The sequence below is a fragment of the Anomaloglossus baeobatrachus genome, chromosome 2, assembly GCF_048569485.1.
Source record: "Anomaloglossus baeobatrachus isolate aAnoBae1 chromosome 2, aAnoBae1.hap1, whole genome shotgun sequence".
Taxonomy (NCBI): Eukaryota; Metazoa; Chordata; class Amphibia; order Anura; family Aromobatidae; genus Anomaloglossus; species Anomaloglossus baeobatrachus.
Window position 1 is genome coordinate 743,293,801 of NC_134354.1, and position 24,344 is coordinate 743,318,144.

A 24,344-nucleotide genomic window follows, 5' to 3' on the forward strand; every position below is an offset into this window, starting at 1 on the left:
TCCTCCATGTGTTCCCCGAAGTACCGCTGTCCCCAGGGGAGATGATGTGGAGGACGGGACTATCAGCAGCGGCAGCGAGAGGGGGATGGACATTGGCAGCTGAAAACATTGATTTTTCCCTCTCGCTGCTGCCGCCGCTGATAGTCCCGTCCTCCACGTGTTCCCCGAAGTACCACTGTCCCCAGCGTGCACGCACAGGGGAGATGATGTGGAGGACGGGACTATCAGCGGCGGCGGCAGCGAGAGGGAAAAATCAATGTTTTCAGCTGCCAACGTCCATCCCCCTCTCGCTGCCGCCGCTGATAGTCCCGTCCTCCACGTGTTCCCCGAAGTACCGCTGTCCCCAGCGTGCACGCACAGGGGAGATGATGGACCCCTCTCACTGCCACCGCCGCCGCCGCTGAAAGTCCCGTCCTCCACGCTCCTGCCGGCTCCACGCTCCTGCCGGCTCCACGCTCCTGCCGGCTCCACGCAGTAGCGCGATCAGCTGAGCTGTCACTGAGGTTACTCGCGGCCACCGCTGGATTCAGCGGTGGCCGAGGGTAACCTCGGTGACAGCTCAGCTGATCGCGCGGCTGCCTTCATTAGCTGCATGGAGGTGACCGGAGCGGCGGTGTATTCTGCTGCTCCTGTCACCTCCATGCAGCAGAGCTGGATGCGACGCTGGAGCATGCTGGATTACGCCGGACATGGAGGGCTTTATCGGGGTTAATAAATTGGTAATGAGGGAATGTGTTTGTGTTTTTTATTTCTAATAAAGGATTTTTTCGGGTGGGTGTTTATTTACTGTAATTTACAGATTAATCATGGAGGGTGTCTCATAGACGCCTGACATGATTAATCTAGGACTTATTGGCAGCTATGGGCTGCCAATAACTCCTTATTACCCCGATTTGCCAACGCACCAGGGCAAATCGGGAAGAGCCGGGTACAGTCCCAGAACTGTCGCATCTAATGTATGCGGCAATTCTGGGCGGCTGCTGACTGATATTGTTAGGCTGGGGGGCTCCCCATAACGTGGAGCTCCCCATCCTGAGAATACCAGCCTTCAGCCGTATGGCTTTATCTGGCTGGCATTAAAATTGGGGGGGACCGCACGCCAGTTTTTTTTATTTATTTATTTCTAATTTTTTTTTTTCAATTCAACAAGCTTTATGGGCTTGTTTGAACTGAAAAATACATGAAACAATTGTTGACAAAACTGCAGCCAAAAACGCACCAAAAAAGCAGCAAAAATGCACCAAAAAAGCACCTACATTTTTTTGTGACATTTCCAGGCTCTCTCTGACACGGTGCAGTTTTGGCTGCAGTTTTGGCTGCAGTTTGTGAACACGAAAAAGAAGCAGCGTGCGCATGTAGCCTTAGAAGGCTGATACAAAACACTACATGGAGAAGAAGGGCGGGGACATCACATAGTTACAGGCAGGAGGAAGGGAGAAAATACAAGGAAAGTCAAACCTTCTACCTAGGAATAGAATACAATACACACCAATGCAAACATTGAATAATTCCCAAGTTGTGGGACATGACAACTCCAGTGACTCTCTTGATATGCATCCTCTAAACATCTTGTAACCTTTATAGCAAAGTTTGGATAATCCTAAAATTAGGGACTTCTGGGGGCTAAATTAATAATTTCAGTTTTGGTTGCAGAGATCTGCCGCCAGAGGAATTCCTGTTTGGAATTAAAGTTATCCCAATAATCCGAGTCCTCGGGTGCAATTGGAAGAGCAGATGCCATGAGATCTTCATAGGTGAGAACTGTAATTAAAGTTCCCTCCTGCAGATTAAACAGAGGCATTCAATGGATATATACAGGAATGGCATCTTCACATTGGTTGACATGTGTAGAGGGTAATGGATTGAGCAGAAATACTGGTGATTTGCCGACATGTGCCTCTAACAGTGGCGGGGAGATCAGAAATGCCTCCCCCGCTGTTAACTAATTAAATCACACTGTCAATCTCCGACAGTGGGATTTAACACACACGGCGGGGATCGTGTCATTCTCCACTCCCATCAGCAACACCGTGAAGTGATTGTTGGGCATAAATGTGTTGCCATTACAGCCGGAGATCATCTGGTAACCCCTAAGTCTGTCATGAAATACTTCCTGTGAACACCAGCTGAGCGCCAGCGTTCGTAGGAAGACAGCATTTGTGCTCTACAGAGCAGTGCTGATCCTCATGCCCTGCTCTGTACAGCACAAGCGATTGGAAGATTCTAGCTTCAAGTCCTTTAAGGGGACTAGTAAAAGCAATAAAAAGTGGGACATTTTTTTTTAAAAAAATATGAAAAAAACACAAGTTCAAATCACCCCACTTTTTGCCACATTGAAAATAAAACAATTAAAAAAAGATGTTGGCAGTGACAACTTGGAATTAAAATACAATAACAGGTGATCAAAACAGCTCATTTACCCAAAAATGGTATATTTAAAAAAAGTCAGCTAAAAGACGCAAAAAATAAGCCATCACTGAGCCTCAGATCCAGAAAAATGAGAATGCTACAGGTTTTGGAAAATGGCGACATTTTAAACATTTCAGATTTTTTTTTCACCAAATAAAAAAAAACTCTACATGTTTGATATCTATCAACTCATACTGACCTGGAAGTCAGTTTTACCGTATAGTGAAGATGGTAAATAAAAAAAAAAAACAATTGTGGAATTGCATTTTTTTGGCAATTCCCTCGCACTTGGATGTTTTTTTTCCCATTTTCCAGTACATTATCAGTTAAAATGAATGATTTATTTCAAAAGTACAACTCGTCCCACAAAAAACAAGCCCTCATACAGCTCTGTTGATGTAAAAATAAAAAAAAAAGTTATGGCTCTTTAAAGAAGGGGAGAGAAAAACGGAAAATCGCAGGGTTGTGAAGGGGTTAAAGGGAACCTGTCATCGAGGGCAGCATGATTCAGAGCCTACTCCATTATTGCAGCCAGGTATTTACTCTGAAAGAATACAACATTTCATAAAAAAAAACATACTTTTAAAGGGAACCTGTCACCCGATTTCTTGACAATAAGCTGCGGTCACCACTAGTGATTCTAGAATACTGTATATAAGAGCCCAGGCCGCTGTGTAAATGTAAAAAACACTTTTATTATACTCACCTATAGGGCAGACCGGTCTGATGGGTATCGCTGCTCTCCGATCTGGCGCCTCCGCTCTGCTGTGATTGCTATCCTCCTTTTACCGAGCCCAGTATGAATGATGCGTCCTACGTCATCCACAGAGGTGGAGACTGTGCTCCTGTGCTGGCGCACTTTGATCTGCCCTGCTGAGAGCAGATCAAAGTACTATAATGCCCAGGCACGAGGAAAGGTTAAAGACCTCCTGCACATGCCCCCTACAATACTTTGATCTACCCTCAGCAGGGCAGATCAAAGTACACCTGCGCAGGACCCCAGTGTCCGCCTGTGTGGATGATGTAGTACGCGTCATCAATACTCGGATGGATAGAAGGAGGATGACGATTGCAACAGAGAGCAGGTGTGAGAAGGCTGATGATCCTGATGAGCCAGGAACAATCAACCCACCCAGCCTCCAAGGGGAAGTCTGTGGAGACTGGAAAGAAAGATGGCTGCCGGTGTCCTGGACAGTGCTAGCAGACCTGGAGTATGAGAGAAAAGCCACTGACTGCTGTGTGAGCAGAGTCCACTCAGCTGCTTGTGAGTGGATAGAAACAGCTGTCTGAGAGAGAAAACTACTGCAGATCCGAACCCAGGGGTGATCTTGATTTGAGACCTTCCTATTAGGCCTCCACCACACATCCGTGAAAACCACGTCCGTGTAAAACGGGCCGTTTTTCGGGTCCGTTTTCCGTTTTTTAGGTCCGTTTTTATGGTATGTGTGGCCTGCGTGTGTATCCCGTATGCTAGCCGTATGTGCGTGTGGAATGTCCGTGTGTGCGTGAGTGAAATAACTGACATGTGTGTGTGTTGTCCGTGTGAAATGTACGTGTGTGATGCAAAATGTCGTTACTACATGTTGGAAGACAGAGTAGCGGGATGAGAATGAACTCGGGTGAACTTCACCCGACTTCATTGTCATGCCGCGGCTCTATCTGTGTGCCGTGTACTGATTAGCGGTCACCTGTGAAGGATTCACCGGTGACCGCTAATCCCCCGAGTGACTGAAGTGTCCCCCCCTCTCTCATACTCACCGTTCCCCGATCACCGGCGCTGCATGGCGTTCACACTGCTCCGGCGGCTTTTTCTAATTTAAAAAAGCCGGCCGCTCATTAAACAATCTCGTATTCCCTGCTTTCTCTCCCCACCGGCGCCTGTGATTGGTTGCAATCACACACGCCCACCACGCTGAGTGACAGCTGTCTCACTGCACCCAATCACAGCAGCCGGTGGGCGTGTCTATACTGTGCAGTGAAATAAATAAATAAATAATTTAAAAAACCGGCGTGCGGTCCCCCCCCATTTTAATACCAGCCAGATAAAGCCATACGGCTGAAGGCTGGTATTCTCAGGATGGGGAGCTCCACGTTATGGGGAGCCCCCCACCCTAACAATATCAGTCATCAGCCGCCCAGAATTGCCGCATACATTATATGCGACAGTTCTGGGGCTGTACCTGGCTCTTCCCGATTTACCCTGGTGCGTTGGCAAATCGGGGTAATAAGGAGTTATTGGCAGCCCATAGCTGCCAATAAATCCTAGATTAATCATGTCAGGCGTCTCCCCGAGATTCCTTCCATGATTAATCTGTAAATTACAGTAAATAAACACACACACCCGAAAAATCCTTTATTTGCAATAAAAAACCACAAACAAATTCCCTCATTACCAATTTATTAACCCCGACAAACCCTCCATGTCCGGCGTAATCCACGGACCTCCAGCGTCGCATCCAGCTCTGCTGCATGGAGGTGACAGGAGCAGCAGAAGACACCGCCGCTCCTGTCAGCTCCACGCGGCAAATGAAGAGTGCCGCGTGATCAGCTGAGCTGTCACTGAGGTTACCCGCGGCCACCGCTGGATCCAGCGGTGGCCGCGAGTTATCTGACTGACAGCAGCTGATCGCGCTACTCATCTCATTAGCTGCGTGGAGGTGACCGGAGCGGTGGTGTATTCTGCAGCTCCTGTCACCTCCATGCAGCAGAGCTGGATGCGACGCTGGAGGTCTGTGGATTACGCCGGACATGGAGGGTTTGTCGGGGTTAATAAATTGGTAATGAGGGAATTTGTTTGTGTTTTTTATTTCTAATAAAGGATTTTTCGGGTGTGTGTGTTTTTTTACTGTCACTTACAGATTAATCATGGAAGGTATCTCGGGGAGACGCCTGACATGATTAATCTAGGACTTATTGGCAGCTATGGGCTGCCATTAACTCCTTATTACCCCGATTGCCAACGCACCAGGGCAAATCGGGAAGAGCCGGGTACAGCCCCAGAACTGTCGCATATAATGTATGCGGCAATTCTGGGCGGCTGCTGACTGATATTGTTAGGGTGGGGGGCTCCCCATAACGTGGAGCTCCCCATCCTGAGAATACCAGCCTTCAGCCGTATGGCTTTATCTGGCTGGTATTAAAATGGGGGGGGACCGCACGCCGGTTTCTTTAATTATTTATTTATTTATTTCACTGCACAGTATAGACACGCCCACCGGCTGCTGTGATTGGGTGCAGTGAGACAGCTGTCACTCAGCGTGGTGGGCGTGTGTGACTGCAACCAATCACAGGCGCCGGTGGGCGGGTAAAGCAGGGAATACGAGATTGATTAATGGGCGGCCGGCTTTTTCAAAATAGTAAAAGCCGCCGGAGTTATTATAACAGCCGTGCAGCGCCGCGCCGGAGATCGGGGAACGGTAAGTATGAGAGAGGGGGGGGGAACTGACCGACAGACAGCTAGAGGGACAGATAAGACAGAGAGACCGACCGACAGACATAGAGACCGATCGACGGACTGAGGGAGAGAACGAAACAGAAAAAGAAAAAAGACCGACATCACATGAAAAAAGCACAAAACGTACAGGGAGCAAACAGAGATGTGTCCGTGTCACTCGGACGTGCACACAGACCCATTGACTTTCATTGGGTCCGTGCTGCGTGTTGCGTGCAGAAAACGGACATGCTGGCGTGAGACACGGACCAAAAAACGCATCACGGAGACGGACTCACGGACATAACCAAAAACGCAATTGTAACCGCTGAGATATAGTAACATTGGTGCACGTTTGGCCGTGTCTCCAGTATACACGGAAACGGACCAAACACGCACATATTTCACGGATGTGTGTTTCAGGCCTTAGACTGTGACTTAAGCCCTGAGCAGAACTGTCTATGGCGATTGTTGGTGCCATACAGAACTGTTGCAGAGCCGGACACAGAACGGATATGCCTTTGCCAGGAGACCCCCTGGAGATAAATACGCATAACAGTGAGTTCTGAGCTCAGGCCTGGCCTATATCTTTTTATTTTTGCGGATAAGTGTGCACACTGACTCATTAGTGGTTTGATGCCAGACCAGGTCTAATATATACTACGCAGCAGCGATTGCTGCAGTACTGTTTGTGTATTTCTGCTAGCAAGTGGTAACCCCGGGGTACATTCCTGTGTTGCTTATATGTGTGGGGGAAGGGCGGTGAATTAGAGGTTCGCCTAAGATTAAAAATTGGTGTGTTGGTCCAGGGACAGCTCCTTCATACACCTAGTGATTTACACCTTGTAGTGTTTCCAGATGTTCCTGGCTAGGTAAACTGTTTTTGTTGGTTCCTGTCTTATTGGAGTCAGTCCTTAGCTCAGCACGCTGATCCCGGTTCAGTAACCGGGTACCTGTACATTTCTTTGTGTTTATGTGGCGCCTCTGAAGCTCTGGTCGCCACAGGGTACTGCACTCCAGCCGGGGTGTAGTGCTGATCATGGATCCAGGGTAGGTCGGTGCCGGTTTTACCATACACAGCCACATACACACATGGGTGCCCCTGCCCCACTGGGGACTGAGCTAGGGTCAAGTACCAAAGGGGTTGCCAACAGTGTGGCATTTACAGGATGCCATAACAACAGAGGCCCCAATCCACTACCTTAGAACATGGGTGAGGGGAGGAGCAGCCACCAGGTGGAGTTAGGAGTCACACACACACAGTAATTAAGGAGTTCTCCAGCAGGAGTGACACTGAGCGGGGACGTCTTTCCCGCTAGCTCCTGTGGGACATAGGAGTTTAACGGTCGCTGTGGAGATACAGAGTCAGTTCTCCCGGGGCCAGCGCAGTTAAGGGTGCAGCACCCTAGGGTGGTGTAATTCCAAGTTGCACCATCAGAGTCTGCCGGACGGAGGGGTTCCATGCTCCTCCGACCACACAAGTTTCCAGAGCCAAGTGGCACCTAGGATTCCGGGGCCTAGATCACGGTCAGACTCAAGGGGATCCACGCTACTGGCATAGGGTACAGTACTCTACCTAGTATGGAAGGGGACTCTAAGTGCTTCAAGCCATGGGGACCCGCACTACAAAGCGCAGCAAGGAAGGGCCCACAGACTACCGCACTAGTTCTGACCTTCCGTTGATCTTGGATCGACCAGAGCCCATTACAGCATTGACTGGAACTATTGGGCTGGCGACTGAAGCTGTGAGTAAACTACACCTTAAACCCGCAGAGACTGTGTGGGCTTCTCCTTATTGGAGTCGCTGCCCAGCGCTTTGGCGCCGACGGTCCCTAACGTCTCCCTTTGTCATCCACCCAGGGCTCACTCTGCCTGTGGGGAGTGACACCATCCTGGTTGCCATAACACCTACCCCAGCGAGGAATTCTGCAACGGCGGCTACTCCCTGACCGCATACCACAGGTAGCATCACAGCAAACTTTCCCAAACACCCCGCTTACCCCCCCAGTTACTGCAGGGCAACGGAACTGGACAAAGCCACCCATGACATTGTCTGACCCGACCCTCAACGGCCCGGCAACTAGTAGGTTAACCACCTGCCCCGTGGGGCGCTGCATTTACATTTGCTTTACATCCCCGTTGCCTGTATCGGGTTATAAAAAGTTTGTGTTTAAACCTAGTCTGGTCTCGTTCCTCGTCCTTGACCCGCTGTATGCTGGGAGTAACCTCTCGGTTTCACAGAGGCGCCAGATTGGAGAGCAGCGACACCCACCAGACTGGACTGCTCCTAAAGTGAGTATGATAAAAGTGTTTTTGTTTTCTATTATACACAGCGGCACTTATATACAATATTCTAGAATGCCGTATATGAGCTGAGTGGTGGTGGCCACAGGTTATAGTCGCCAAATCTGGTGACAGGTTCTCTTTAATAGCCGGCCAGAGACTATGCTACCCAGGTGTCTAGCTCAAGGCAGATTACATCAAGCTAATTCTTTTACTGCTGCTCCATTAAGTTCATTCACAAGCGCACAAAATGGGTAGGGAGCTCCCATGAAATCAATACTATAAATCCGATTTTCAAGAATGGAATTTGGAATTACATGAATAATACTGTTCTGACAAGATGCACTCTTACCTCGAAGGCCCAATTTTCATCTTCGTCATCGAGCCACATCTTGGTCTCTGTATAAACCTTTCCCGGCTCCATATGGACGGGCGACACCTCAAATTCAATTCTTTGCAGGTTAAAGCCGAGGCCGACCCCGATGGCTTTTATAAAGCTTTCCTTCAGTGCCTGAAATCACAAACACCCACATAAGCCATGACTGACTGTGGTATAACCGTAGAGATCTATGTATTATTCACCATAGTCCTAATCAGATCAGGATCCCTCCATGTTTGTGCATTCAGCCTTATAAATGTTTCACGTCCTGACATGAATAATGCATGTAGTTGTGTCAGCAAAATCTAGAAAGAAGAGAAGCAATTATCTGACATACACAATATTGCAAAAAAAAACGCTTCTCCCCATAGTGAGAGACATAAGCCTTGTGCTAAACTCTAGTCCTGCGCTCCATCAACAGTGCGCCAAATGTGCAGCCAGTGAATAAGTGATCTCATGGGGAGGATATATATAGTATTTAGACAGTCAGATTTGTACAAAACAGCTGTTCTGTATACACAGATTTTCCTTTTTGTTTTGTATTCTCCGCAATAAACCCCTTGCCTTGCATCCAAATTTAACTTTTGCATTTTTGTTTTTTTTTCCTCCCTTTTTTCCAGAAGCCATACCTTTTTCACTTTTTTGCAAATCAGGGGCATATCTCTCATGGGTGTGTCACGAGTGAAAGACAGTCCTGTGGTGTTCGTTAATAGAAGGTCACAGCGTTTAGCTGTGCAAAATGCTCCCTGACTTTCTATTATTTCTGCTGTTACTAATCTGTTAACTAAGTATCTGTTCTGCTGGGTTTACATACTTTTCCCTTTAGGACCCTGCTGAGCTCCTTGTCCCTTCAGCTGCTAATCATCTGTATTTCCCCTTGGGTTTAAAAATTCTCATTTTCCCTGGAATTGTGTTAGTGATATTCAGTTCCTTCACAAGCTCCTGATGCAAGCATGTGGCTTGCACTCATCTGTAGGATCGTTGCTGCTCTTTACTGAACTTCTTTCTGAGGCATCTGGAGATTAGTTGCTCATGCTCTTTCCCCATGTGTGCACTCGTGTCTTCTTTAGTGTTTAGTGGGGTTGACAAAGAGCTCATGCCACCCATTTCCTATCTGGGGCCCAGCTCCAGAGTCATCCTAGGGTCAGGTAATCGACTGAGGGACCCCAGGGGCCAGTGGTAGGTTTGGTCAAGAGAACCACTTACCTAGACACAGGGTTTCCCTTCCCTTTTGCCATTCGCTTGGTACTCCCCTGTACCTATCGTGACAGTATCTGGGGGAGTGCAGGTGGTGTATTTGGCCCAAGAGCAGCCAGCAAGGGGGTTCCATTGGTCTACCTGATACAGAAGTTCGATGTTTCTCCCTAGCAACCGAATTTTTAGCCCCTTTAGTGGGATTCGGCCTTTCTCTGGGCGAGCTGTCAATCTCGCAGCAGGCTCTGAGAAGGTGTAGCTCGCCAACTACCAGCAATCAATTGTAGTCGTGTTTTTCACAATTGAATCAATTGTTCTGAAATCCAGCTAAGGGCAAGGTCAGACGTGGTCACACATGAGCTCCGTAAAATTATTGGGGTGATAAGCACTCCAATGGAGCTGAGGAAACAGAAGATTTATTATAATGGGGGGTTGCTGAGAGGAAAAATTATGGGGAGCAGAATGATGGAGAATGAGTGCAGACACAGTGGGTGCAATAACAATATGGAAAGCAGGCAAGGAATGGGTTCATTAACAGTATGTAAGAGGAGACAGTATGGAAAATGAGGAGGGGGGTGTGTGAAGAAACAGTATGGTAAGCAATAGGTGCGGGAACAGTATGACAGAGTGGAAGAGGGGGAATATTTGTGAGGAAACAGTATGAGGAGCGAGAGGGGGAATGAGTGTGGAAACAGTTAGGGGAGCAGAGAGATATGTGAGGAGACAGTATGGAGAGCGAGGGGGCATGGGTGGACATATCATTGGTGCATACTGTGCAGCTGCACAGGGGCCCAAGAAATAACGAGGCTCATCTCTACCTCCAAAGGAGGTGCAATTTTTCATTTTTATGAGTTTGTGGGCTGAAAAGGGCCCATATATTGTTCTTGCACAGGGGCCCTTTTCTGTTTCTGAGGGAGAGCAAATATGTGAGGAGACAGTATGATGAGGGAGGAGGAGAATTTTTGAGAAGATTGTAGGAGGGAGGGGGAAATGTATGACGAAACTATTGATGGTAATTGTGCAAGGCAACTATATGGTGGAAGAAAAGTGTGAGGGGGTAAAGAATAAAGATTGAGTAGTGTAGGGGTGATAAAGAGAGGTGGCAGCATGGGAGAACATTGTAAGTGCACAGTAAAGAGGGGACAGTATGTTGATGAAGGAGAGTGTGATGAGGGACACAGTATACAGACTTGTGGCGCCCCTGAGGCTTCAGTCGCCACAGAGTATTGTATCTGACTTAAGATGCAATGCTCAGGAAGAGGTTAACAACTGGTTTTCACTTACACAATGCACTTAGGTGGTTTTCAGCCAGCAGTTACACAATGCAGGAGGGCACCATAGCAACGGGTATTTCCCCAGAACTGGTGAGTCATCAAAAAGGTGGGGGCTGCCTGGGAAGTGAGCAAACACACTTAGTTTCACTTTCAAACAAAGTGAGAAATGCAAGGCCTCTAGAGGGATGCTGAACGGCTCCCCCCAGAGGGGCTGACCGGGTGCCGGGCAGACTGAGACAGAAGCAGGAGACTACCGGGTGGAGTTGTGAGACAGAGGAGTTCATATGGTAGCCGGAGGGTGAGCCCCAACAGCCCCTTCAGGACCGGCGCCACACAGGGTGCAGAAGCCCTAGGGTAGAACCTACTTCACGATGGACTACCAGAATCTTCAGAGAAGTGGGATTTCACGTCCCATCGCCCACCACAGAGATCCTGGGGCACAGCAGCGTATAGAGACAGGAACCATGGCCACGGTCGGGTCCATAACAAGTTTTGCGCTGCCTGCGTACAGGACGGCAACTAAAGCCAAGGACGCTGGGGTCTGCATGTAGCTTCACGCCATGGGGATCCACACTACAAGGAGCAAGAAGGAAGGTCTCACACGCTTCACTACACCGGTGGTGACCTCTGATTCACCCACGATTGGCTGGGGCCCATCACGGCGATAACTGGTACTCTGTGGGTGCAGCACACGAACTGTGAGTAAAACACCTGGAACTGCAGCCTCTGTGTGAGACTCCGATTTACCGGCGCCCCGCACTTCGGCACCAATGGCCCTTTCCCCATCACCACTGTTCTCCCCGGGGCGCTCTCCACCTGTGGGGAGCTGGACTATCTGAGCTGCGGTAACATCAGCCTCGGATGAGAGCGACATCTCGCAGTGGCGGCTAATCCCTGGCCATGCACCACGGGTGGTGCTGCAAAGCAAACCCCCTTCCCCCTTGGACTCTCTTTGTCTGTAGCTGATGGAGCCATGGAGCTGGGTCAGGCCATTCTCAGCTGTAGCGCCCCACGTTGCAGGTGTTTTAACCTACTCGTTGCCGGGCCGGGGGTGCAGATCCTCTGCGTCGTCACGGGGTGGCTTGGCCCGGTTCCGTTGCCCTGAGGCGAACAGGAAGGAGAATTGGAGGGTGGTAAGGAGGATAGGGGTAGCAGTCGGTGGTTAGGAAAGTCTATTAGGATTGTGACGCCACCTGTGGTACGTGGCCAGGGATGGGGGCCACCGCTGCAGGGTCTCTCACCGGGGCAGATATCGGGTGCAGCCGGGATAGTGTCACTCCCCACAGGTGGAGCGGGATTACCCTGGGAAGGATGGCGGGGGTAAAAGTGATACCCGTTGGCGCCGCAGCTCTGGGCAACGGCGACGGTAAAAGACAGGCAGAGACAGGGGTTGCGGTTCCAGGTGTTTTTACTCGCAAGTCTTTCAAGCACTGCCCAGGGTACCGTTCTGTGCCACGATGGGCTCCAGCTGATCCCGGATTCGTGAAAGGTCAAATGCGGTGTGTGTGAAGCACTTCAGGGTCCTCGTGTCAGTAAAGTGTCCCGTTCTGTATGCTGAAATCGTGGTTCCATTATGGGGCCAGTCCTCAACCCCGGATCCTATATGCTACTTGCTGCAGACTCATGGGACGGGTCCGGTGACTGTTCGTAGCCATTCCCTGCAATCCTTGCAGAGTTGTTAGACAACTTGAAGTATGCCTGCCCTAGGATTCTGTATCCCGATAGCGCCAGTCCTGTGGAAGCAGCTGCCCTGCTTCTCCCCAGCGACTGTGTTGAACGCCTTGGCCCACAGAGCCACTCGCAGTATGTCCGCTCTGCTCTGTCTAAAGCTGTTCTTTCCTGTTGTAGTGGTGTTGTGTATTCTGAGCTGTTGCCCCCAGTCGCTGCCACTGGTTGGTTCACTACTCTCTCCCTAATAGGGGTGTAGTACCCTGTGGCGCCTGAAACCTCAGGGGCACTACATAGCAACCCCACAAAATCACAGGCCCGGTGACGAATAAGCCCTGCAGGTCCAGTGGGTGCTACAGTCTGGACAGTAGAGGAGGGACTCAGTGTGAGAGCACAGTGGGAAGAGTGGCCCCAATTTGGAAAGGAGAGGGCAGTGTGGAGGGAATGTATCATGAGAGGGATAGTGTGGGTCATATTTTGTGCAGGAAGCACAGTGAGTGAGGGGCAATTATTTATTTAAGAGTTGAGACTATGCAAATCGCATACTTACACTCACATAACTATCTACTCTACTGTATCTACTTGCGGTCTGTACGGGACAATCCGCAAGTGTGCAGTACCTTTCTAGGAGTCATAACTTTTTTTCATTTTTCCATCAACATGGTCATATACTGTATATTTTTTGTTTGTTTGTTTTACTATTTTAAAATAAAAAGTTAGAAAAAAATAGTTTTATGTCACGATCACTTTTCTTTGAGGGTTTTTGGGGAGGTGAAGGGGCTATTAAGTCTTTTTGTTCCAATTTTGAGTGATAGAGGTAAGTTGACCAAAAAATATCAATAGAGGCATCTTTCATTATTTGAGACAAGTGGCAGCATGAAACAAAGATATTTTCTTAGGTTACAACATTATAGATTCAGTGATAATGTGACGCCCCTGGACTATTCAGGTCGTCACAGGGTACACGCTCTTTATCTCCCAGTGCAGAACTCAACCCCCCATGGTTCTGGGTTTCCCAACTTGCAGCACTGCCTCCACCAGCATCTAAAAATCCTAATCACACCTCACACCACACCCTGTCAGGCACACCAGTGGGCTGCTAAGCTGGAATAGGGCCGCCCACCTAGGGGTCAGGCAGGGAGGTGGGAGGTGACAAGTCAGTTCAGTGGATGCCCTCGAGCTGTGAGGATCTCAGAGGAAGCTGGGAGTTGGAGCTCTAGGGGAGAAGTAGATTGGGTTGTAGACAGTGGTCTGGACCCAGAGGAGTCGGAGACCCGGTCGCGGGATATTGGGACTGGGTGTCTGGTTTAGTCTAGGAGGACAGCCAGCAGCTGGACAATAGCCGGTCTGGGACCGAAAGCACGTCAAGGTACTGGACTCTAGGTCGGGGAGATGCTTTAAGCAACCCCAGCAATTAACCTGCGGAGTATAGGGCCTTTATGGACTGTCCCCACAAAGCTCAGAGATCGGGGAAACTAGCGCAACAAGGGGGATAGGGCTTTCCACACAAAGCAGCCCACTGAAATCCCAACCGTGAGCTCCTGAGATTAAGCTCCTCTGCTACCCATAGTAGGGAGCGGGGCCCGGACAGCTTCAAGCTTACGGGCCACTTGGATACTTCTAAAATTCTGTGCACAGAGGCAGGCTCCGGACCATCAGACAGTGCTGCAGGGGACGGGACCCGGACGAGCTCCCCCAAGAGGGCAGCGGCACCCAGAGACTTGGTTTACCACGTTGTCAGCGTCTTCTTTCCTTCTGAGTGAGTACCTAATCAGCCCCTGCTACCCTCAAGCCTGCGCTCCCCCTACAAACCATCCCACCATAAAGAGTCCCGTGGCCTTGCCCTACCTGTGGAGGGTAACGTCATCTGGCTGCCCCACTCCATCACCCCGGGTACTCCTAACGGCAGCCGTGGTACTCCCTATTACCGCACACCACGGGTGGCGTCACGAACTAACTAATTCCCCTGAAAATAACCCCCCATTACGTTTTGGGGTGACCCGGAGCCCCCGGATCTGGAGACCTATGAGCCACGAGTAGCGACACCCGGATCCAAGTGGTTCGACTGCTGCAGGGGCGGTACAATAACAAATGTTTTTCTTTTACTTTTCTGTTTTTTGCTTTTTCATGTAAAAATGTGTGATGCCCTGGGAAAGCCAGGGATCACAGGTAATGACATCACCACACCCTACACCCCGGTTAGGTACACCTAAGCTAGACCTGAAATCCTTGTTGCCTTCCCTAGGGGCTGTTGTCCACACTAGGGGGTGGAGCCAGGCGGTTGGTCTCCACCCACCAAGGAGTTCACAGTCCTGGAGCAGGGAGAACACAGGCAGTGAGAGTTAGAGTTAGAGTGAGTTAGAGTGAAGCTAAGGAAGTGGAAGGAGGGAAAGGAGTGAAGGAGAAAAGTGACAGCAACAGAGCCTGAAGTGAGTCTGGGTGTGTGCCCCGGACAGAGACAGCAAGGTTAGCAGACGGCGGTGACCGTCTGCAGTGGAGGCTGATCGGAGTTACCGTAAGGACCGCGGACGGGTGGTGGCCCGGCGGTACCGGACCGGTACACAAGGAGAAGCCAGCACCATTGGCAGGGGCCTTTCGGATCCCAGCAAGGCTAGGAGTCGCCGTGAATTTGCCAAATCCGTCAGTGAAGGGGACCTCCGGGTCTCCAAACAACTAAGTCCCGATTGAAGGCAACAGTCCAACCGTATGAGAGAGACACCGCCACCGCCAAGGCACCAGTTTCTCAGGGCCAGCGCCTGCGGGCAAAGAGGGGCTCCTCCGGCCCATATCCAAGTCGGGGAGCGGGTAACCGGTGGGAATCCATCGCTACCAACACTGAACTTAGGTGCAGACAAAGAGACAGTCACCGTTAACTACCGGGGAAAAGCAACAGCAGCCATCCGTGGGAACCGTCTTTCCAGCCGTGTGTTTTACCGAGAACTGTGTCACCGTCTCAGGCTGAGTGAGTACCACCGTGCCGCGAGGCACAGCGCTGCCCCTGCGACCCTGCACCTCACCAGGCCCTGCACCTGGCCTGTCATCCCTCATCCTCCACCCCATCACTGGGCCCCGGGACAACCAACCCCTACCCACGGAGGGGGGAACTAACAACTCTGCTGCTCCCTGTCACCGCTCCCGGGATCCCCATACAGAGCAGCGGTGGTGTTACCAAAAATCACCACAGCCGTGGGTGGCGTCACGGACAATAAAACCCCAAAACCAAACCCCTTTTCACTCACGGGCAAGGAGCGCCGCTCGAGTCCCCGGGATCCGGCCCATCGCTCGAGCCACCAAGCAGCAGCGGCCGCAGCAGCAGCGGCAGCCGGACCCGAGCAGTGGGAGAGCGCAGCATCCCCTCCTCCGCCCGCGACAACTTGGCGTCACGAACAGGATGTCCGGCCAGAAAATTTGAGAAGCCGCCATCTTTGGCGCGAAAAGTTCCCGCTCGAGCGTCTCCTCGAGTAGTGGAGGCGCAAAGGCCAAAAACCCCGCCCCGGTAGAGGAGGAGCCGGAAAGAGGCTAAGGGGGACGAAATGGCGACTGGTCGCATGTAGCCACGGCTATAAAGGCGGGGACGCCAAGACCCTGCAGCCATCTTGTTCCTGGGAGAGGTCGCCAGCAACATGTGGATGCCGTCCCGCGCAGCTCTACCAGAGGCTGCAGGTCAAGATGCAGCTCCTCATGGAGGAGTGGGAGACCGACATGGCGGATGTCATAACGACAGTGCGGAGACGCGAGGAGGAAGCTGCGGAAGGGAGGGTGAGTGACCCACGCCACGATGGCCTTGAAGGGCCGGTCATCGCGGCTGCGGGACCCGGTCTAAACCCCCTCACCCTGCTGCCTCCCTCGCCACCCGTTCCGGAAGCCGTGACCCCACCACTAGGCCCGCTGCCACCGCAACCGGTAGCGATACCCAGCATGCCCGCCCCGGCGGGCCGACCTGTAGCCGGAGCCCGTAGCCAACCGGAGGTGCTGCCGTGGAAAGCCCCGAAGCCTGAACCGGAGGCGTCCCCCGAGAAGTTCCCTGAGCCGGAGCCGATAGCCCGCTCCGTGCCGAAGGCCCAGCAGAGGAAAGCCCCTGTGTCCATTCCCCACACCTCGGCTGAGGTTGCGCCGGGTTGCCGCTGTAAGGCGGCGTCCAAGGCCAAGTCACCGCGGGACCTGCCGCCCAGATCACCAGTAGTGGGCAGTGTTCAAAAGGTCTCGCGGGGCCCGACCCGTGCGCCGGAGCTCGCAGCAGCGCCGTACTGGGACAGAGAGCCGGTACCGTTGGGCCTGGAAATCGAGGAGAGGGAAAGAAAGAAGGCAGAGATGGTGGCCCGTACAATCCGGGAGAAGGAGAGCCTGAGACAAGCTACCTTCCGTGTCCGGGGCCCGTTGTATGAAGGGCAGGTGAGGCGGTTTGATGTCCGCCGGGGCTATGGATTCATTTATGAACCGGGCCTGGAGGCCAAAGTGTTCATAGCCCGACGGGATGTGAATGCCCATCTCCCAGAGGAGCACCCAGGTCGTAACCTGATGCCGGGCGACTTGGTTCAGTACACCCGGCACTGTGGGGAGAGGGGGTGGTTTGCGCTGGATGCAAAGCTGAGGGGCAGCCAGGAGGCCCGTGTGAGCGCCGCGCCCCTTCCCCAAAGTGATGCCGAGGACTCTGAGTAGGGCAGCAGAGCACCGTTGTCACCGTCCCCGTTGGGACCAACATGTGTGTTAAAAGTTTTAAAGTTTGTAAGTTTTTGAAAATGAGAAAATGATAAGTGATCAACTGAGGAAGTCATCTGATTGAACCGTGATTGAACCGGCCGTTGCCGGCACCGTTGTCCCCGTGGGGACCGTCTGAAGCTGCGTAAGGGACTCCTTCCGCACAAGCCCGTGAACTTGCAGGGCAACCACAAACGTTAGTGGGATGTAAATAAAAATGTTGTTGCAGCTTCCACCGTTACCGCCTCCGGAGAGGCAGATTAGAGGGAGGGCCCACAGTGGAGCAGGCTGGGGCCCAGCCACCACCGGAACCGGTGGCTACCCTCTGGGGGTTCCAGGGGTTCCCCATGGACGTGGGTCCCCTGGAAAGGACAGATCCCGCTCGGGTAACTTGGTGCAGGACTGGGGTCAAGGGGTGCTGCCTGTGTTCTTAGGGGCAGCATCAGGGCCAGGTTACTTGGGTGGGTGAGAGCGGAAGCCGTAACCGTTAACCGTTTGCAACATTTAAGAAAAGTGCCTCATGTTGTGGGATGATGTTATTCTACTTGTAGTGTGTTTTCTTATCTTTTTCAGAAAAATGAAACCGGTGTTGGACGGGCAGCCCGCGGACGGTCTGCATTTTGCTAAGGGGGAATGTGAAGCCCTGGGCAAGCCAGGGGTCACAGGTAATGACATCACCACACCCTACTTCCCGGTTAGGTACACCTAAGCTAGACCTGAAATCCTTGTTGCCTTCCCCAGGGGCTGTTGTCCACACCAGGGGGTGGAGCCAGGCGGTTGGTCTCCACCCACGAAGGAGTTCACAGTCCTGGAGGAGGGAGAACACAGGCAGTGAGAGTTAGAGTTAGAGTGAGTTAGAGTGAAGCTAAGGAAGTGGAAGGAGGGAAAGGAGTGAAGGAGAAAAGTGACAGCAACAGAGCCTGAAGTGAGTCTGGGTGTGTGCCCCGGACAGAGACAGCAAGGTTAGCAGACGGTGGTGACCGTCTGCAGTGGAGGCTGATCGGAGTTACCGTAAGGACCGCGGACGGGTGGTGGCCCGGCGGTACCGGACCGGTACACAAGGAGAAGCCAGCACCATTGGCAGGGGCCTTTCGAATCCCGGCAAGGCTAGGAGTCGCCGTGAATTTGCCAAATCCGTCAGTGAAGGGGACCTCCGGGTCTCCAAACAACTAAGTCCCGATTGAAGGCAACAGTCCAACCGTATGAGAGAGACACCGCCACCGCCAAGGCACCAGTTTCTCATGGCCAGCGCCTGCGGGCAAAGAGGGGCTCCTCTGGCCCATATCCAAGTCGGGGAGCGGGTAACCGGTGGGAATCCATCGCTACCAACACTGAACTTAGGTGCAGGAAAAGAGACAGTCACCATTAACTACCGGGGAAAAGCAACAGCAGCCGTCCGTGGGAACCGTCTTTCCAGCCTTGTGTTTTACCGAGAACTGTGTCACCGTCTCAGGCTGAGTGAGTACCACCGTGCCGTGAGGCACAGCGCTGCCCCCGCGACCCTGCACCTCACCAGGCCCTGCACCTGGCCTGTCATCCCTCATCCTCCACCCCATCACTGGGCCCCGGGACAACCAACCCCCTACCCACGGAGGGGGGAACTAACAACTCTGCTGCTCCCTGTCACCGCTCCCGGGATCCCCATACAGAGCAGCCGTGGTGTTACCAAAATCACCACAGCCGTGGGTGGTGTCACAGACAATAAATCCCCAAAACCAAACCCCTTTTCACTCACGGGCGAGGAGCGCCGCTCAAGTCCCCGGGATCCGGCCCATCGCTCAAGCCACCGAGCAGCAGCGGCCGCAGCAGCAGCGGCTGCCGGGCCCGAGCAGTGGGAGAGCGCAGCGCCCCCTCCTCCGCCCGCGACAAATGCTTTTAACATTTATTCTTTAGTCTCATTAAATACTATAACCCCTTAATTTCCCCCTGTTTAACCTCATACTGTAGACTTCTACGTTGCTATTGACCATGGCATGAAAGAGGGTTAAACTACTGTGACTTTATCACAGCAATTGCAGTAGGGCGTCAGCTGTATTAAACAGCTGGCATCATCCATGCTTAGAAAGGGCACAGCTCCATACACTCACTGCGCCTCTATTTTTCTACTGCGTATGACCCAATCCATCATGGCTTTGAGAATGGAGAACATCTTTTATATTCGAAACCTTGAACTGTAAGAAAAAATGTTCTATGTGCGCCCCTGACTATAATCTACATGCAGTTGTACATAACATGTTACTACCACATTAGCAACTGGAACTTAGGCCTCATTCAGACGTCGTGTGGGCTCCAGTTTTTTACACGGATTCCACACGTACCCATGATATTATATGGTATTATTCACATGTCCATGTAGTTTCATGGACTGTATGTTTATGTAAACTACATGGAAACATGTTTGGGTTTTTTTTGTGGCGAAACGGATAATAAAGCCCAATACAAGTCTATGGATGCGTGATAATCAAGTTGTCATGGTAGGTACGGCGCAGTATCAAGCGAGTGGCGAAAGGGAAGGCAAACACTGTGTCTAGGAAAGGGGGAGATGGTGACCCCTGACCAAACTAAAAGCTGATCACTGGGGTCACTCACCATCCTAGATAGGTTCCGCACCTATGCACTGAGCCAGATACCTGACCCTAGGTATCCCTAGTGCTGGGCCCTAAATAGGGAACGAGTTGGATGAGCTCTTCGTCAACCCCTCTAAATGCTAAAGGAAGATACAAGGAGGACACACGGGGAAAGTGCATGTGTGCCGCCCCGTGCTCGGCTGCAACCGAGCCGCTCGGATCCGGGCTCGCTGGTGGGTGGCTCGAGCATCTCCGGACCCGTGGGCCCCTGTTGTCTCTCCGATCTAAAATGGGGGTTGGCGGTTTTGGGATGTAGGTGTACGGCCAGAGCCGTGTTTTAAGTTTGTGACGCCACCCACGGGATGTGGTGAAGGTGGACACCACCGCTGTAGTAACGGGGCACCCGGGGGAGATGATATGCAGCAAGTTTTTAACCCCTCCGTAGGCAGGGATGGTGGCCCCAGGACCCGTTGGGGGTGTTTTGGCAGTGCAGGGAGATGGGCGGCCGGAGGGCACTGGTGTACTCACTATTAGAATGAAACACTCGAGTCTCTGGTAAACCAAGATGATGGTGGTCGGTGCCCGCAGCCGGCTGCACTCGGGATCCCCCACCCGGTTGGTGGTCTCTGCCTTTCTCCTGCACCTGTTTGAATAGTTGGGCTGCCTGCGCTTACAGCGTCAGGAGTCCGCTCCCCAGCTTGTGGATGTCGGGAGAGCCCGTTTGTCCACAGACGCTGGCCCGTGGGATCTCTGAGCCTTGGCGGTGGCTTTCTATCCCCCTCGTTGCGCTGTTGTCTTCTATGATGGTCCTTTGGTGGGAAAGGACCTAAATTCCAGACCGCAATCAGTTATTTAACTCAGTCCAGTAGTTTCTAGACCTCATTTCACGGTCTGAGTACCTCCTCTTGTGCTCCGTTTTCCAAGTCGGTTCCCCGGGTCGGTACCGGCGGGCCACTACCCTGTCCCGGTCCACCACGGTTCCACTGAGCCGTCTTCCCGGCTCCTGCAGACAGAGGCCTCTGTATGCCTCCTAGCCAGAGGTACCCGGGCTCCAACCCTGGCACCTGTCAGTCTGCACAGGCCTGTCACACAGGCCTGTCTTCCTCCACTTCACTCTTCAACTCTGACTTATCAGACCAAACTGAACTGTTTACTTTTTCCTGCCTCAGGCTCTCTAAACTCCTCGGTGGGCGTGTCCAACCGGAAGGCTCCACCCCCTGGTGCGTCCATCCAGCCCTGAGGGAGGTGACTAGGGTGTTATGTGGTTGGCTGGTGTTACCTAGTGAGGGACTCGTGTTGTGCAGGGCTCTTTTTGTGACTACCTGGCTGGTCCAGGGCGTCACACATGAACTACTTATCCAAAGATGACACAGGGAGGAGTGCAGCAGAGCTTTCAGCAACAATACCACAAAGGAGTTCAAGCCACCTGCTTGCAACCAGAGCTAGAATGAACTGAATAATATCACCAGCACCAGTCCAGGGAAGAAGGGAATATTTAAGCAACAAGAGAATGCTAATGATCAGCAGCTGAGTGGAAGGCGAGCTCCTGCTGGGTCCAAAAGGAGGAGAGATGAATCCAGCAGGAAAGATACCTATACCAGTGAATACAGACAGCAGGAACAATGGAAAGTCAGGGAGCATTCTGCACAGCCAAACGCTGTGACCTTCTTTTGGCAGAAAACACATGACTGTCTGTCACCCGTAACACACCTGTGACTGACGTACAGCACACGGATGGCATTACAAAGTATAGGAGAAGCTTTTGTAATTTACTAAAGGCCACTTTACACGCTGCGATATCGGTACCGATATCGCTAGCATGGTACCTGCCCCCAACGGTTGTGCAACATGAGCAAATCGCTGCCCGTGGCGCACAACATCGCCCGGACCCATCACACTACCTGCTCTGCGACGTCGCTGTGACTGGCAAACCGCCTTTTTTCTAAGGGGGCGGTCCGTGCGGCGTCACAGCGACGTCACTAAGTTACCGCCCAATCAAAGCGGAGGGGCGGAGATGAGCGGGATGTAACATTCCGCCCACCTCATTCCTTCCTTGCGGGCGGCGGCAGGTAAGGTGAGGTTCCTCGTTCCTGCGGAATCACACGGAGCAACAAACTACATCGTACACGCTGCAGCAGCGATATTTGAGAAGGGACCCCCATGTCACCAATGAGCAATTTTGAATCGTCGCAAAAACGTTGCGACACACATGTATGTCACACACAGCGACATTGCTAATGCGCCCGGATGTGCGTCACAAAATCCGTGACCCCAACGAGATCGCTGTAGCAATGTCATAGCGTGTAAAGCGGCCTTTAGTTAATGATCGATCACCATTTTTTCACATATGTGTTTAAACACGGACGTGTGACTGAGGCGTTAGAGGGACAATCCATGTATGAGATCAGTACCTTTCCTTATAAAATTTCCCACATCCCTCACTTGTAAAGCCCAAAACAAACTCTACAGTCTGCACAGTTATTAGTGTATATCGTGCAGCCATGATTTACCCAGTGACGGTAGAACATGTCGAGCTGCGCCCAATCACTTCCCATACTCTTGATGGAGAGCCGTGAACTGGCGGTGCATGATACGAAAAAACTGATCTGCTTGAAAGATGGCAAACATAAATGTAAATGGTCCGACTAAATATTCTACTTCTCACTTTTAACAAGTAAATGTGACCTTGTTGTAATAAACTGCAGCTTGAAAATGTGAGAACGGCGCTGAAGATTTACCGCAGTGCCTGAGCCCTGTAATTTATATCAATTACTCCGCAGTACAGCAGTGGAAGCTTCTTCCTGGGATCGCTGCACCTGGATACCCTGTGCTGTAATATCAGAGAACGCACCGTTTTATATAGAAATGATCAGGACCTGTCACTGAGAATACGGCAATGCCCGGTCACTGAGCAATGAATCCCAAACCATCTACTACCATTTCGGATTCCCAAGATCCTGCACAATCGTACAGGGAAGCTAATGCGATTGAGTATAATTAGAGTTGATGTCCTAAGATGCCCAAATACACTTTCATTCCCTCCATATTTATGGTATTAATCTAATTCTGATATTTGCAATCTATTCCATTAAGCTGCTGGAATCAAGAAGCATCAGAGGGGTGAGGATTTATGGTGGTCACAAAAGACTCAAGGAAAAGAAAAGGTAGGAATCCTACTGTCACGGGTGATTAAGAGACATAGGGGGACCTATGCTGACCCTAAGACTTGGACCCCTGCGCTCACCCTCACCCCGGAGGTACCCTTAATGGTAGCAAGGTCCGGATCCCCAACCTGACCCTGTCTACTAGAGCAGGACACAAAGTAATACACCTCCCACAAGACAAAGACAAGGGGGTTAAACTGAAACTCACTCACACCACAAATATCCACAGAGGGGAGACAAGATGATACCGGAAGAATAAACCAAAGGGGAAGGACAAAGTAACACCAGGGAACTTTCATACAGCGCAGACAATAAATCACTGATCACAAAACGGAAGATCGCCAAGGACGCCGGGAAATCACAACTACAAGCAGAAACTATCTTCGGGGGTCTCCTACTACACTCCCCAGCCTTACATAGGAAGAGACCAGCAGTGGAAGGAAATCAGCAACCTGGCTCTCAGCACGCACGCTGCTACACAAAGGATTAACCCCTGCATGGCTGGGAGCAGTAAAACAACTCAGCTGAGCTGAGCACTTAGGAGAGACAAGGTTGTCTGTCAGACTCTGCAATGTGAACAGAGTCTGATGCCTTAGAAGTAATCTGCGTGTGCGGATATGTGTAAAGTGCCAGGGAGGGGCAATAGTGGGCAAGAGTCATAACGGTCCTTAACCCACCCCGGCACAGTACAGACATGGCTGGCAGAGTGGTGTGAGTGGAAGGTGTGAAGGTGGTACCTGCTGGCTGCTGCGCCTCTGTATCTTCAGCTGGATTCTGCGGCTCCCGTTCACATCCATGGGCCTCGTGCCCGGTGCGTTCAGTAAAGGAATAACCACCAGGTAAGACTTGCATAACTTTACTAATAAAACATTTAACAGCAGCTTGCACTTTTCTTAAGGCAGGTTCATCATTGTCATCATCATCATCAGTTACAGTTCTTTGTTTCTGTACCCAGCTCGGCTCTACAGGGACGGCCACAATGGGGCGACTTATCCTCCTGTTTCTGACTTACTACCTCAACAAGGTGGTGGATCGTTCGGCCCGGCACACAAATGGTTGGACCATGCTGCCCTCCAGCTGCGACTACATTCCCTCAGGTACTGACAAGTGCCGGCCTAAGGTAGGAGTGCCCAACTTCTCCTTTCTCTGCTCCCTGGACTTACACTTCACTGTAGATGAGCTTCCTTCTGCCCGGATCTTTTCCTCTCCTCTTGCTCCTTCACTCCTGTCTCTGCCACCTCCACCCTATTCACTCCACTCTGCTTCTTCCTGACCCTG

The 24,344-nt window shown here is 51.6% G+C and overlaps 1 protein-coding gene across 1 annotated transcript; it reads right to left on the reverse strand.

Moving 5' to 3' along the window:
* Positions 1–1,606: 1,606 nt before the first annotated feature.
* On the reverse strand, positions 1,607–23,863 carry LOC142290001 (L-aminoadipate-semialdehyde dehydrogenase-phosphopantetheinyl transferase-like). Its single transcript, XM_075333952.1, has 4 exons — positions 23,804–23,863; positions 8,705–8,806; positions 8,475–8,633; positions 1,607–1,780 (listed from the first exon to the last, which is right to left on the reverse strand). The coding sequence occupies exons 1-4, from the start codon at positions 23,861–23,863 to the stop codon at positions 1,607–1,609; spliced, it is 495 nt and encodes a 164-aa protein (XP_075190067.1).
* Positions 23,864–24,344: the final 481 nt, after the last annotated feature.